The following is a 16,106-nucleotide window of genomic DNA, read 5'->3' on the forward strand; positions in this document are numbered from 1 at the left end:
GCAGACTTGCAGCCAACACTCACCTGTGGTCCCAGTGTTGCTCCGTTCCCAGACACATTATGTTCCTGCGAGAGCAGGGAGTGGCATGGTCTTGTCACCGCAGCGGTGATGTATCATTCAAGTCAATGTGAACGCAGAGGCCTGTTACTGGCCACAGTGGGCATGGGATCAATCCACTTCCTGGTCCTGTGGGGACTGGAAGAGGCTGGGAATGGAGCAGCTGCGGAACCAAGGTGAATGGTGTTTTTTAAGGGGTACAGGTTGGGGCCAGAGGGGCTGTCAGTTCCAAGGCCAGATAACCTCTTCAGCTATAAGGGTGGTCCCCTTTTGAAGATAGGGCAGGAGAATGTAAGGAGGAAGGAGAAATGGCTGTTCCCTGGGACATATGGAAGGAGAAGATGAGAATATGGGAGGAACTGCTTAAATTTATAGTTTTCTCTTTCACGCAAAACTCTCAACCAATTTGATTTCCATCAGACCTCTTCTATTCAAGCTTTATAAAAATGAGGTTTTGGGGTTTTACATAAGGGAAATCCAGGGATCAGTATATAAAATGTGAAGTATGTAGTTCTTCTTAAACAGCAATAAGGATAAAATGGCCTAACCAGTTCTTGTAGTAAATTATTTTTCTGCTTTGACAGCTATGTAACTGATGAACTTGGCAACATAGGCTCCATACATGGAAATGAGTGCAGATAAAAAGTACATTCAGTTCCCATTGCAACTAGTAAGATTATATATTTCATTTATAAAAAAAAAAGCCAGCTGATTTGTATTAGTCGCCATAGGAAACAAGGGGCCATTCTTAGAGGTGGGTAATCGTGCACTTGTACAGGGCACATCTCTTGGTATTATGTTCCTGGTGGTCTTGACAACTGTAGATTGCACCCTCCATTCTCATATCTGAGGCCCAAACTATAGAAATGCATCTATAGGATGCAGCTTCATTTCCTAGATCAATTATTTCCGGTGTTACTTAGGGCACTGTCTGCTTGTGTTATTTGGACTCTGTATTATTGTATCATTTGGGCAGTGTATAATACAACATGGGGGCATCCTTACAAAGTACTGCTTAGGGCATCATCCAGTCTAAGGGTGACCCTGGTCAACACCTTTAGTTTATTATGTAACCCTCGCATATCTGTATCCCAAAAAGTGGTACAAATGACTCCTTCTTTGGGAATTTCAGTTTTTCATTTATACCCTTTAATTACATTTCATGAAAACCAGCATCTCGATAATAAGTTTTGATACAATATATTCAGATAGAATAACTTCATTCATAAACACAATTTAATGTGTCTTGTTGTCATGCACAGAAAAATGCCACTACCAACATTTATATAGTAAGGTTTTGTACAATGAAGTGCTACAAAATGCGTGTCCTCTCTATTACGTTACTTCCCTGAAAAATGCAAGTTTGACTCATGCGTATAATACAATATTTCACAATCCTTTATGCTTTCAGATTAAAAAATATATTTTTTCAAGATACAATGTTAAATAAAATTGTTATATACAAAGTAATTATAGTTATATTTATATATAATAACAATAGAAATACTGTTGGTTGATTCTCCCTCTTAGGCCTCATGCACAAGGCCATATTGCAGATTTGTTTTTCATACAGCTGTAATACGGTACCCATAGAAGTGCGTGGACCTTTACTCTACCTCCATATGTCTCTGATTTCATATGGAGCCATGCAATTTTTTTCCTGCTGGACTATATGTAACATGGCAGAAGTTACTGTAACATCTGACGCCAAAATTCCTTTTTCTGATTTTTCTTTGGTCCATCTGTAGGACAACATTGTCCCCATCTGCAAACATCATCAAGAAAAACAACATGAAGACTGTATTACAGTCAATAAGAACCATGCTCTTGTAGCATTGATTCAACGGTGCTCCAGTTAGTTTTCAAAACTGGATGGCAGATTCCTAGTTGTCTTTTTATATAATTCTTTGCTGTTTGTAAAAAAAAAAAAAAGATTAGCTTTGAAGAAAGCCATTCATTTTGATTATGATTCCCATTGAAGTCGGAGGATGTGGTTAGTTCATGCTGTCTTTGTGGATGCTCCTGTCAGCGATGTAGTAATTTTGGTCATGATTTTTCCACTGGATACTGGTGACATTCATAGGAGACGTACTTGTGAGAGTCTTTGATTGGCAACAGCAACATAGGCATGACTAGAATGAAAATATATATGCATAATAGTTAATAGGTTACACTCGAAATCCCTAAACATAATGGTAGAAGCAGAAGAAGACTCATAAGTGACTGCATTGAAGGTTCATGGAAAACAGGATCTAAGCAAAAAATTACAATTGAGGATTTGGATTCAGAACTTACATCTCCAATATCTTGCTTAGAAAAACATGCAAAGTTATAATGGTTCCTGATTCATTCAATAACATTCTCAACTCCGTATGGAAGGACATGAAAGGAGTTGTCCCATCATAAAAACATATCCCCTATCTACAGGATAGGAAATAGTTATCTCGCTGATGGCTGACTGCTGGGGCCCCCAATGATTACTAGAATGGGGACCTGTGTTTCCGTATTTGAATGGAACAGTAGACACGCATGTGCACTGCTGCATTCAAGTCTAATTGGGCCTGCTGGAGATAGCTGAGAGCTTGTACTTGGCAATCTCTGGTGGTTCCATAAAGTTGAGTGAAGTTGCAGCGTGCATCTGTGACCACCGTTCCATTCAAACAAGGGAACAAAGCCCCGATTCTAGTGACTGGTGGGTTCCCCAGTGGTCAGACCCCCACTGATCAAATACTTATTTGGACAACCCCTTTACACTGTACCTCTACTCATACGTAACCCCTTAGGGATCGGGCTCATTTTCACCTTAAGGACCAGGCCATTTTTTACAAATCTGACCAGTGTCACTTTATGTGGTGATAACTTTAAAACGCTTTGACTTATCCAGGCCATTCTGAGATTGTTTTTTCGTCACATATAATACTTTATGACACTGGTAAAATGGAGTAAAAATTATCATTTTTTTATTTATTAAAAAAATACCAAATTTGGCAATTTTTTTTTTAAAAATTGCAAATTTCCAAGTTTCAGTTTCTCTACTTCTATAATACATAGTAATACCTACACAAATAGTTATTACTTCACATTCCCCATATGTTTACTTCATGTTTGGATAATTTTGGGAATGACATTTTATTTTTTGGGGATGTTACAAGGCTTAGAAGTTTAGAAGCAAATCTTGAAATGTTACCAAAATTTTCAAAAACCCACTTTTCAATGACCAGTTTAGGTCTGAAGTCACTTTGTGAGACTTACATAATAGAAACCACCCAAAAATGACCCCATTCTAGAAACTACACCCCTCAAGGTATTCAAAACTAATTTTACAAACTTTGTTAACCCTTTAGGTGTTCCACAAGAATTAATGGAAAATAGAGATACAATTTCAAAATTTCACTTTTTTGGCAGATTTTCTATTTTAATAATTTTACAAAGCAAGAGTTAACAGCCAAACAAAACTCAATATTTATCGCTCTGAATCTGTAGTTTACAGAAACACCCCATATGTAGTCGTAAATCGCTGTAAGGGCACACGGCAGGGCGCAGAAGGAAAGGAATGCCACACGGTTTTTGGAAGGCAGATTTTGCTGGACTGGTTTTTTGACACCATGTCCCATTTGAAGACCCCCTGATGCTCCCCTAGAGTAGAAACTCCAAAAAAGTGACCCCATTCTAGAAACTACACCCATCAAGGTATTCAAAACTGATTTTTACAAACTTTGTTAACCCTTTAGGTGTTCCAAAAGAATTAATGGAAAATAGAGATACAATTTCAAAATTTCACTTTTTTGGCAGATTTTCCATTTTAATAATTTTTTGCCAGTTACAAAGCAAGGGTTAACCGCCAAACAAACTCAGTATTTATGGCTCTGATTCTGTAGTTTACATAAACACCCCATATGTGGTCGTAAACCACTGTACGGGCACATGGCAGGGCGCAGAAGGAAAGGAATGCCACACGGTTTTTGGAAGGCAGATTTTGCTGGACTGGTTTTTTGACACAATGTCCCATTTGAACCCCCCCGATGCACCCCTAGAGTAGAAACTCCAAAAAAGTGACCCCATTTTAGAAACTACGCAATAGGGTGGCAGTTTTGTTGGAACTATTTTAGGATACATATGATTTTTGGTTATTCTATATTATACTTTTTGTGAGGCAAGGTTTTGGCACCGTTTATATTTTTTGTTATTTACAACATTCATCTGAAAGTTTAGATCATGTGGTATTTTTATAGACCAGGTTGTCACGGACACGGCAATACCTAATATGTATACTTTTTATTTATTTATGTAAGTTTTACACAATGAATAAAAGGGATATGACGCACAAGAGTGACTAGGGAACAACGTGAGGTGCACCCACTAACAGATGACACCTAATCTGAAAGAAGAGAATAATAGTGGATAACAGTGGGGCACTCTCGATAGCAATGAGAACAGTGGATGATAGTAGGTATAGGATTTATTAATAATATGACTAAAATATATTATTCACAGCTAATTAAATAGTAGCAGCATTAGTGATGGTATTAAGGAATATAAAAACAGCAATACAGATAAAAATAGGAATAAAGATAAAAATGGTAGTCCATCAATAAGATCAAAGTTGGGCTGATATCTGGCACCAAAAAATATAATGCTCTAGGTACCAAAAAATAATGCTCTAGGTATATGCAGTTAGTTTTCAGTTATTAATTGTATCAACTGGGCTCCAATTTAAGGTGCAAGTCAGTGATGGTCATATGCAGAGCGGCGTCCCGCTACTTAACCTGAGACAGAGGCGTATTTTTTTTACGGTGTTCATCTGAGGGGTTAGGTCATGTGATATTTTTATACAGCCGGTCGATACGGACGTGGCAATACCTAATATGTATACTTTTTTTTAATTTATGTAAGTTTTACACAATAACAGCTTTTTTAAAACAAAAAAATGATGTTTTAGTGTCTCCATATTCTGAGCCATATTTATTTAAATTTTTTGGCTGATTGTCTCAGGTAGGGGCTCATTTTTTGCAGGATGAGGTGACGGTGAGATGTGTTCATCTGAGTTAGTTAATGTGATATTTTTTTAGAGCCGGTCAATATGGATCCGGCGATATCTAATATGTCTACTTTTGTTTTAACTTTATTTGGGGAAAATGATGTTTTTATTTATTTTTACTTGAAACTTTTAATTTTTTTGGGGGGAAAACTTTCTTTTTTAAACTTTATTTTCACTTTATTTTTTGTCCCACTTTGTGACTTCAACTTTTGGGGGTCTAATCCTTTACAATGCATTCCAATACTTCTGTATCGGAATGCATTGGCTGTATGAGTAATACAGCGTGTAATACAGATCTCACAGGCTTGTCACCGGAAGGAAGCGCAGATGCCTAAGGAAGGCATCGCGCTGCCTTCCATGCCATCGGGTCCCCCCTACAGCCCCTGGCAGGCACCTTGTTCCGATCACTGCCCGCCGGGCGGCGGTGATCGGAAATACACATGACGTACCAGTACGTCATGTGTCCTTAAGTACCGGGACAACATGTGTCCCAAACAGGTTAAAGGGGTTGTGTCACTTCAGCAAATGACATTTATCATACAAGGCACTTACTAATGTATTGTGATTATCCCTATTGCCTCCTTTGCTGACTTGATTCATTTTTCCATCACATTATACACTGCTCATATACAGGGGTTATGACCACCCTGTAATCCAGCAGCGGTGGTCATGCTTGCACACTATAGAAAAAAACACCAGCCTTTTTGGTAGCTGGGACTGTGGGAGCTCACATAGACACACATGAGCAACAGCTCCCATCCCGGCCTCCTCGTATCTGCACTGCAGTGTTGGCTTTTATCTTTGGATATGCGCAGTATACAATGTGGTGGAAAAATAAATGAAGCCAGCAAAGGAGGCAATATGAGCAATCACAATATATTAGAAAGTGCCTTATGTAACTTTGTCTACATGAGGAGTGTCATCTACTGAAGTGAGACAACCCCTTTAATACTGCATCACCTATGAGAAGCTTAATAGTCATGGCTGGAGAGACAGCCTACAGAACAGCTTTTACGTTTGCTGTGGTAGTCAAACAACATAGGAATCTTCTCCTGCAAAGCTGACAAGCTCCAAGCCTGTAAAGCTTTGTAGGAGAGACTTCCAGCACCATATAGTTGCCTCGGCAAACAAACTGCCAGCTTTTCCTGCAGTGTCTCCACTTTAAGACTGTCTTGGTTAATTGCCATGGCCGCATGTTCTACTAATTGAGTTTGCCTTGGTTTTTATTAGTAGGTATATTTCCCCTGTGTCGAAGACCATCCCCTAAGAGATTTGTACAGCATAAGTAAAAACAGCATTGAACTCTCGGAAACAGTTATATATCAGAATAGCGTTTGAAGAACCGACATTCTTACCTGAAAACAATTTTTAAACTTCTTGCTGACAAAGTAGAGCGCTATTGGATTTATACATGAGTTGAGCGCGGCCAAGTTCATACTGATGAAATCCATAACGAGTAGAAAACTAGGCATGAAAGGAAGTGAACACATTAATATATAAATGTTATATACAGACTTACAAAACTATTATCTGGCCCTCAGAATCTCACTATGATCTGACACATGAATTGATGGAAACCATGCAAAGGAGTACAAAATTAAGACTCCGAGACTGGAATGAACCACATCATCCTCTGACACATCCTATCTCTGCCTAACTTCTCCAGCTGGAGACAGAAACACAACAAGGTTCCAAAAATTCAATTAAATGAAGTAAAACTTCAGCTTCGAGCGGCTTTAAATAATACATTCGGGAAATATATAAATAATTCTTTAAAAGGGAATCACCAGTTTTATGGTGTCCTAACTGAGGTCTACACAAACTGGTACAGACCATCTTAGCAAAATATTGGGTCACTTACTTTCATTGCCCCAGCTGTTTTGCTAAAATTGTGAACAAAGTATTAAACTATTGAACAGCTCCAGCACATACCAATGAGTCCTCATATTCATCAGCACCAGGCTCTTCCTGCCACTGATTGCAGAAGGAAAAAAAAACTGTCAATCGGCAGTAGGGAGCACATGACTAAGAGGACTTATTGGTGTGCGCTGTAGCTGTTAGGGCAACATAAATCTGGCGACAAATTCCCTTTAATATAATGTTAGTATTGAAAATGACTTCCTTTAGCCCATAAGAGAGGTTCAATAAAACAGCTTCAACAGGAGTTGTTTTAATTTATTTTTATAAATAGTAGTCTGTAATCTGCAAAACATTTTAAAGGGAATGTATCAAAGGCTTTTCAGATTTACTGTGTAAACAGAAACATAATCAGAGTCATCTAATTATTATTAGATGGCGTGGGGTTTAATGACAAGTGACAGATCTTTTGTACTGCTGGAGTCAGTATATTAACACTATTCTCCCTGTCATTACCTGGTAGGTAGGAGATGCACTCTTCCTAGAGACCGTAATAATTCTAGATACTCCCAATCATTATAACAGCTATAAAACACACACCCTGCTGCACTGTCTATTCAGATAATACAAGAATGAAGTGTGTGGCACCAATATGACCATCCCCATGGAAGTTTTAAAGGCCACCTGTCAGCAGATTTGTACCTGGCTGACCTGTTACATGTGCGCTTGGCAGCTGAAGGCATCTGTGTTGGTCCCATGTCCATATGTGTCCACATTGCTGTGAAAAATTATGTTTTAATGTATGCAAATGAGTATCTAGAAGCAACGTGGCGTTGTCATTACTATTATGCTCTTTCAGCAACTGTCGCACCCTCTGCACTTTAATTGATAGGACCAGGCAGACACGATCATGTTTAGGGCTCATGCACATGGCCGTAGTTTCTGTCCGCATCTGATCCGCGTTTTTTGCAGATGGGATACAGACCCATTAATTTCAATGGGGCCATAAAAGATGCAGACTGCACACCGTGTGCGGTCCGCATCTGCACGTCCGTTTCGTGGCCCCGCAAAAAAATAAAATAAATAGAACATGTCCTATTCTTATCTGTTTTGAGGACAAGGTTAGGACATTTATACAGAAGTTAAAAAATAAATGATGGCATCCACTTGTCCGAGATCCGTGTGTTGTGGATCTGTGAATTGCGGACTGCAAAACATAGAAACATAGAAACATAAAATGTGTCGGCAGATAAGAGCCATTTGGCCCATCTAGTCTGCCAAATATACTGAATACTATGGATAGCCCCTGGCCCTATCTTATATGAAGGATGGCCTTATGCCTATCCCATGCATGCTTAAACACCTTCACTGTATTTGCAGCTACCACTTCTGCAGGAAGGCTATTCCATGCATCCACTACTCTCTCAGTAAAGTAATACTTCCTGATATTACTTTTAAACCTTTGCCCCTCTAATTTAAAACACTTATGGCTGTGTGTGTTAGCCCTTACACTGCCTGCCCCTGTCAATCAAAGTGCACAGGAGGTGCAGAGAGAGCACAGCCTCTAGGCGTAAAGGCAACGCCTCTAGGCGTAAAGGCAACACCCCTGTTGCTCCAAGATGATCATTTGCATATATTAAAACTTCATTTTTCTCAGAAATGCGGGCACATATAAACATGGGACCAACATAGATGCCTTCAGCTGCCAAGTGCACATGTAACAGGTCAGCCAGTGTCATAGGTACAAATCGTTTCACAGAGGCTCTTTAAAGATACAAAAAAAAACAGCTATAACATTTCAATAATTAATAAACTCATTATTTCCACATTCTATTATTGCCACAGACAAATTAATGAAACTAAACCGAAATACGCGATACACTACTTTGTAGTGGTTTCAAGGCTAAAGGACAAAATTTGGCTATGTCTTTCAGTTAATCTATGGTGAACATTATTTTTTAATTGTTGAGAAAGTGTTAAAAGCTTCTGTTCATGAGGATCTTATTAATACCATGATGAAAGCAGAAATTCAATATGTACAATATGTCTTACCTGAGAAGCTCACACCGTCCCGAATCCCTTTCATTATATACCGTTTTCTTAATTATTCTACTCAGATGCATGGGAAACCAACACAGAGCAAATATCACAACCAAGCAGAAAACGGTCTTTGCAACCTCACGTCTCTGTAGAAAGAAGATATTATATAGTTATATAGTGTTTATGTTCAAACAATAGATTTACAGTGCCTTGCAAAAGTATTCACCCCCCCCCCCCTTGACTTTTTTTGTGTTTTGGTGCCTCACAACCTGGAATTAACATGGATTGTTTGAGGATTTGCATCATTCAATTTACAGAACATGCCCACAACTTTGAAGATGTTTTTTTTTTTTTTTATTGTGATGCAAACAACAAATAGGACAAAATAACAGAAAAAGTCAATGTGCATAACTATTCACCCCCCTAAAGTCAATACTTTGTAGAGCCACCTTTTGCAGCAATCACAGCTCCAAGTCGCTTTGGATAAGTCTCTATGAGCTTGCCACATCTTACCACTGGGATTTTTGCCCATTCCTCCTTGTAAAACTACTCTGGCTCCTTCAAGTTGGATGGTTTGCGCTTGTGAACAGCAATCTTTAAGTCTGACCACAGATTTTCTATTGGATTGAGATCTGGGCTTTGACTTGGCCATTCCAACACATTTACATGTTTCCCCTTAAACCACTCAAGTGTTGCTTTAGCAGTGTGTTTGGGGTCATTGTCCTGCTGGAAGGTGAACCTTCGTCCTAGCCTCAGATCACGCACAGTGGTACAGGTTTTGCTCAAGAATATCCCTGTATTTAGCACCATCCATCTTTCTCTCAACTCTGACCAGTTTCCCAGTCCCAGCTGCTGAAAACATCCCCACAGCATGATGCTGCCACCACCATGTCTCACTGTGGGGAAGGTGTTCTTTGGGTGATGTGTTGTGTTGGGTTTGCGCAAAGCGTTTTCTTTGATAGCCGAAAAGTTCAATTTTAGTCTGATTAGACCAGAGCACCTTCCTCCATACATTCTGAGAGTCTCCCACGTGCCTTTTCGTAAACCCGTTTGTTTTTAGCTGAAAGTAATGACTTTCTTCTGGCCACTCTGCCATAAAGCCAACTCTATGGAGCGTACAGCTTATTGTCGTCCTATGTACAGATACTCCAGTCTCTGCTGTGGAACTCTGCAGCTCCTCCAGGGTTACCTTAGGTCTCTGTGCTGCCTCTTGGATTAATGCCCTCCTTGCCCGGTCTGTGAGTTTTGGTGGGCGGCCGTCTCTTGGCAGGTTTGCTGTTGTGCCATGTTCTTTCCATTTGGTAACTTATGATAGATTTGATGGTGCTCCTGGGGATCATCAAAGATTTATATATTTTTTTTAACCTAACCCTGACTTGTACTTCTCAACAACATTGTCCCTTACTTGTTTGGAGAGTTCCCTGGTCTTCATGGCAGTGTTTGGTTAGTGATGCCTTTTGCTTAGGTGTTGCAGCCTCTGGGGCCTTTCAAAAAAGGTGTGTATATGTAATGACAGATCATGTGACACTTATATTGCACACAGGTGGACATTATTTCACTAATTATGTGACTTCTGAAGGTAATTGGTTGTACCAGAGCTTTTTATGGGCTTCCTAACAAAGTGGGTTAATACATGCGCAAATGCCAATTTTCTGTTTTCTATTTCTAAACATTAGTTTTATTTATATATTTTTCTCATTTCACTTCACCAATTTAGACTATCGTGTTCTGATCCATCACATAGAATTCAGATTAACAAAACATTGAAGCTGTAATGTAACAAAACACGAAAAAAAGTCAAGGGGTGAATACTTTTGCAAGGCACTGTATACAATATTGTATAAGGTGTAAGGGATCGCTCTCTCTCAGGGGGTCGCAATCACAGACTTTACAGGTGCTTTATTTTGGCACTTCAGCACCATCACACACATAAACATTGAAAATAAACACCTGCTCTGGGCTCTACCTAATACACCTGTTGTCTCTACCTTACCTATAGAGCGCCATTCACACATGGGATTAGATCCAGCTTCCTCAGCCATATACGGTCCAGCAGCCTCCAGGCTGTGACCACACCAGCACCCTTGGGGGGAGATGATCCAGAAGTCCTCCCGACTCTGACCGTGCGACCCTCTCTCCGTAGGCGCCGCTAGACCTCCCCAAACTTCAGGCTTTACAAAGCCTCGTGGTCCCTCAGCCCTCCTGGCTGAGACCACACAGAGCCTCCCAGGCTCCCCTCTCTCTCAGGCTTCCCCAGTCTTTCTTCCTCCAAGTCATACACAGCGGGTTGTTTTATTCCTCCTTGATTACAGCAGCAGGCCTCACCTGTGATCACCTCCGCCAAAAGACAGTACATGTAGTGGAAGGGTGTGAACTGGCAGATCCCACTACCAAACATATCCCCCAGTCCACATGAAATCCAGCCCAGAACAACATCTAGACAAAACGGTCTCAGCAAACTACACTTTACTAAATAGGAGGTATGCAAATAGTGTAGCATAGCAAGCTAGGATGTTTCTGTAATTTGGGAATTATGGAAGCAGTATAGCTTATTCCGCTATGCTGTTTACTTAGCTCCCATTTTCTGCAATTTGAGTCAGCTTGATAGCTTCCACAAGCCTAGCTTCCTGGGGTCACCACTTTAACACTGTTGTGTCTTAAAGGGAACCTGTCATCAACGTTATGCTGCCCATACTAACGGCAGAATAAAGTAGAGACAGGTGAGTTGATTTCAGCGGTCTGTCATTTATAAAAGTTAAAAGTAAGTGGTTGCCGAGAACCAACATCACAATCATTGCAGGCTGGGCCTGGAAAAGAGTCACGGCCACCTGAGAAGAGTCCTGGTTATTCATGAATTCCTGCTCTCCCTGGCCACCTGCTGATGACTGACAGTCTAATACCTAGTTTTCTCCCTTTCTCTCTAGGAGAGAACTGCCAATCATCAGCAGATGGGGAGAGCAGGAGATAATGAATAACCATGACTCTTCTCAGGTAGATTTGACTCTTTTCCAGGCCTGTGCTGCAATGACTATGATGATGGTTCTCAACAACCACTTACTTTTAGCTCATGAGTGACACACCGCTGAGATCAGCATTTCTGTCACTATTTTATGTTGCCCTCAGTGAGGTCAGCATAAAATTGATGACAGGTTCCCTTTAAACTCTGCAAGATACATTGTCCATGTTGGTTTTATGGGTGTTTTTAATAATTGTTATCAGTTGTTTAAATTAATAAAAGTAGTAATCTTATCAGGATTATTGTCTGCGTATTGTCGGTGTATCTATACATAAATTACTAGTCGGGCGGGTCATTTTCGTCTGTATATTTTTTGTTTGGGATCCGTATTGTTATATTGATGATGAGACCTGTCGTCCTTCACAGACTTTTAATATACAGCCTGCTACCATGTGCTATCTTAGTACAGCAGCATCTCCATTTATGACACTGCTAAGGCTGTATTAGACAGCCCGATTCTGCAGCCGACTTTCATGAAGAAAGCAGTCCTTCCCGGAAATCGCCTGCTCGCTAGCAGAGGAGACAGCTGCTATTACATGCAGCGATCTCATCCTCAGCATGGGGAGGAGCTAATGTTATTCCATCGCTTGTCCATATGCTATCCACAACCATCTGCCTCGGCAAACAATAATTTTTAAACAAAAAAAGGAGAGTATATAGTGATATAGAACACATGACGTGGTGTCCCGAAAAAATATCACTCACTAAAGAAAAGAGGACCCTTAAAAAATGATCCTTTTTTTTCTAATATATATATATATATATATATATATATATATATGTATATAAATAAAAGAGTGCTCTCCCCGGGCATCAGGACTAACAAGGGATCCATCCATGTAGTATCTCCTGCTGTCTGTTTATGGTGAACCACATGTGGTAGTATGTATTTTTCCCCCCTTGTTTTACTACGCCTAGTGGAATTTTTTGGTATCGTTGTTTGGTATCAGTGTATATATTTAATTATCTTGTGTTTTTGGACTGCATTTTACCCTTACATACCCCCTGATGAACCCGCGTCGGGGTGAACCGATAATAGGTCCGACCACACAGGGCTACCTAGGGTAAATTAGGACAGGCACGGGGACAGGGAGACTCCACTTTCAGGAGTTGTCCCTGGGCTGAGGATAGACCAGGGTTTCCTTAGGGATAGTCCCCACTCCCTCTTATCATATCGGTAACCTCCCCTCTATAGTTACTGTCCACATTCCCCTTATTTTTCCTGCGACAGTGGTCTGTTAAATATTCTTTGGAGACAACCTAGATCTAGGAAAGAAGCCACAGCAGATCTTGACTGTACATTTCGCATTGATATGTTTTTGCTGTCTTCATGCATAGTGTGCCTACAGAAAATCACCTCTCATACAATATGATTAATGCAACAACCTTTTACCTGCTTAAGATGCTCACTAAGGGCAATCCTCAGACTTCCTTTTCTTTGGTGCAGCATCTCACATGTCATTAGGGTATAAAATATTCCGGTACATGCCAGGGGTACACAGAAGTAAAAGCCAAACAGCCACCAATCCTTTGCATGCTTGTAAAACTAGAAAAACAGAAAATAAGGTTTACATTACCTCCTAAAAGTAATATAATAATCATCTTTATTTACATAGCGCTTTACAATTCATGGGTTCATGTACAAACAGCCATAAATAACATAGCAACAGACAAGTACATAATTAGAACAAAAGGAATCAGGGCCCTGCTCGCAAAAGCTTGCGATCTATAAAGGTTGTAATCTATGAAGAACACACATACTGTAACTGATACTGACAGCAACCCACTGAGCTAGGCTTATGCTCTCCTAATAAGCTAAATGCACACTTTATTGAGATCTAGCGGCAGAGGTCCAGTAAAGCAGTTCATATACTGTGAATACATATACTGTGTTACATCACCCACTGACTTTTAAAAAGTATACATGCTTATAGTAAAGTTCTCATTTATTAAACATGTTCTGACAGCTTTTTAATAAAATTAAAAACAGTTATATAAAAATATAAAACCTAAATATTTTTGGCACTCATCTGGCCCATGGTTATGGAAATGTTAGGCTGAGTAATTGCTCCTGAAGTATACAGCCACTTCAGAAAGTTGCAATTACTGTATATCTCACAAATTGGTTTTGAGAAATGTTATCCCTTGGGTACCTGTATCGGCCATCCTCTCTATAGTTGGTCTGACATAGCTTGGTTCTTAAGTTAGATACACAAATAGGGCAAAGAATGTTTGGAGAAAGTGCTTATATACAAATAGGGTCTCGACATGTTTGGATAAAGTGCTTATGTTTGGGTGGTCTTAGATAGTGACAATAGTACTGCTTCTTATTAATGGAAATCTGTCCGCTCTGCACTGCACTGAAGACCCCGTTTATTTATCTCTGTTGCTTATATAGTGCTAATATATCATGCAGCACAGTAAAGAAATTATCATAATATACATCACCCCCTGTTCCCTTTGGGGTTTACAACACAATGTCTCCATCTCAGGGTCAATTTCATAGAAAGACAATTACCTACCAGTAGTAGTATTATTAAAACACCATTCATTCCATGGCGTTGTACATATGATGAGGGGTGTACATACATATTAATTAAAAAAACAAGTACAATAAACATGAACAAGACGAGTTAAAAACTGATACAGAAGGTGAGAGGACCCTGTCCGCAAGGGCTTACAATCTACAAGAGATAGGAGAAGGATACAGCAGGTTAGTACAGTAGTATGTTTTTGGCATGTGAGAGGAAGCCGGGGAACCCATGCAAACTCATGCAGAATATACCAAATCCAAGCAAATGTTGCCCATAATCAGATGTGAACCCATGCCTCAGTGCTGGAAGGCCACTGAGCCACCATGCTAGAAATTCTAGAATCTTTTTGCTTGCTGTTGTGCATGGCTTATTTTCTTACCGTTATCATCAGGTGTGCACCTAGCTTTTCTGTTGCCCGAGGCGAAAACTAAAATGGCGCCCCCCCAATGCCAGTTTCTTAACCTAACCCCACAATGAAAGCACTCGTTGCCCATGGCTCTCCCGCTGCCCCCCCTCTTGCCCCACCTGGTGCTGCCTGAGGCGATCACCTCACCTGGCCTCATTGGTAGTGCACCCCTGGCTATCATCAAAGACAACCAAACCTTAACATGATTAGCTCATATATGAATCAGGTCAAAGACTGCACGCTTACTTTATTCTGTAGTTATAATGAGGCTGATCTTACGGACTTGGCAGCAAAATGATGGTTGGATACCACAGGAAGGCAGCAAGTGCTTCCGATACCATCATCAATCTATGTCAACTTCACTAGTCATTTATTAATTGTTTTAATGAAACAAATTCTAGTTATACGCACACATAAAATGTAGTCAGTAAAGAAAATAAAAAGTGAAAACGCTTATGCTAATATGAATTGTAAATGTCACATGTAATATGAGGAGTAATGTGTTTTATTTCCCTGCCTTCCTAACTGAAGGAATACAACTCTGTGGAGAGCCTGTGACTGATTAACTGTGGGTACTGAACGGGGCGTCCCTCTCATCTTACATCAGGACTCGACTGAGAAGAAGAAAAGTGCTTTTGTTTTCCCCACAGGTCCAGATGTTAACAATTTTCAACAGGAAGAGTACATTTAAAGCAGGCTTCCTTGTGCACCACGATACTCCTGGAGGCCTCGCATGCTGATTTCAAAGAGAGATAAGCACTGTTCTACCGCAGGATGCCACTGAACATGATCAACTCGCAATATGACCCTGCAAGCATAGGCGGCTAAACTAGTGAAACGCTTGACCATAAATGTATAGTTATATGTATTTCTGTCATTCTGACACTGTCACACTACGCCTTGACCACTGTCTTTGAAATGTTTGCTTTCCCTCTTTGTTTTATAAGGCAAACTTTGGTATCTAACAATTTATATATATTATATTTTACCTTCTTTTTACTAGCAAATGCTATTGGTGCTAAATATTTTGATCATCATGGCATCCTATATCTTTTTACTACCACCATGCCATGCAGCCAGGAAGGTCAATACACATTATTATTCCTTCTACTTCTAATCTAATTCTTTAGAATATATCACCAGGAAGTGACATATTAT

At 40.0% G+C, this 16,106-nt stretch overlaps 1 protein-coding gene across 1 annotated transcript in view; it reads right to left on the minus strand.

Moving 5' to 3' along the window:
- Positions 1–1,725: 1,725 nt before the first annotated feature.
- The window catches only part of EDNRA (endothelin receptor type A), a 64,589-nt gene continuing 50,208 nt past the window's right edge, over positions 1,726–16,106 (minus strand). Inside the window, exons 5-8 of the mRNA XM_044300418.1 lie at positions 13,402–13,554; positions 9,005–9,138; positions 6,451–6,559; positions 1,726–2,189 (exon numbers count right to left, since the gene is read on the minus strand). Of these exons, the coding sequence (XP_044156353.1) occupies positions 2,052–2,189; positions 6,451–6,559; positions 9,005–9,138; positions 13,402–13,554 (534 nt within the window). The 3' untranslated portion in view covers positions 1,726–2,051. The remainder of the gene's footprint in view (positions 2,190–6,450; positions 6,560–9,004; positions 9,139–13,401; positions 13,555–16,106) is intronic.

The sequence above is a fragment of the Bufo gargarizans genome, chromosome 1 (assembly GCF_014858855.1).
Source record: "Bufo gargarizans isolate SCDJY-AF-19 chromosome 1, ASM1485885v1, whole genome shotgun sequence".
Classification (NCBI taxonomy): Eukaryota; Metazoa; Chordata; class Amphibia; order Anura; family Bufonidae; genus Bufo; species Bufo gargarizans.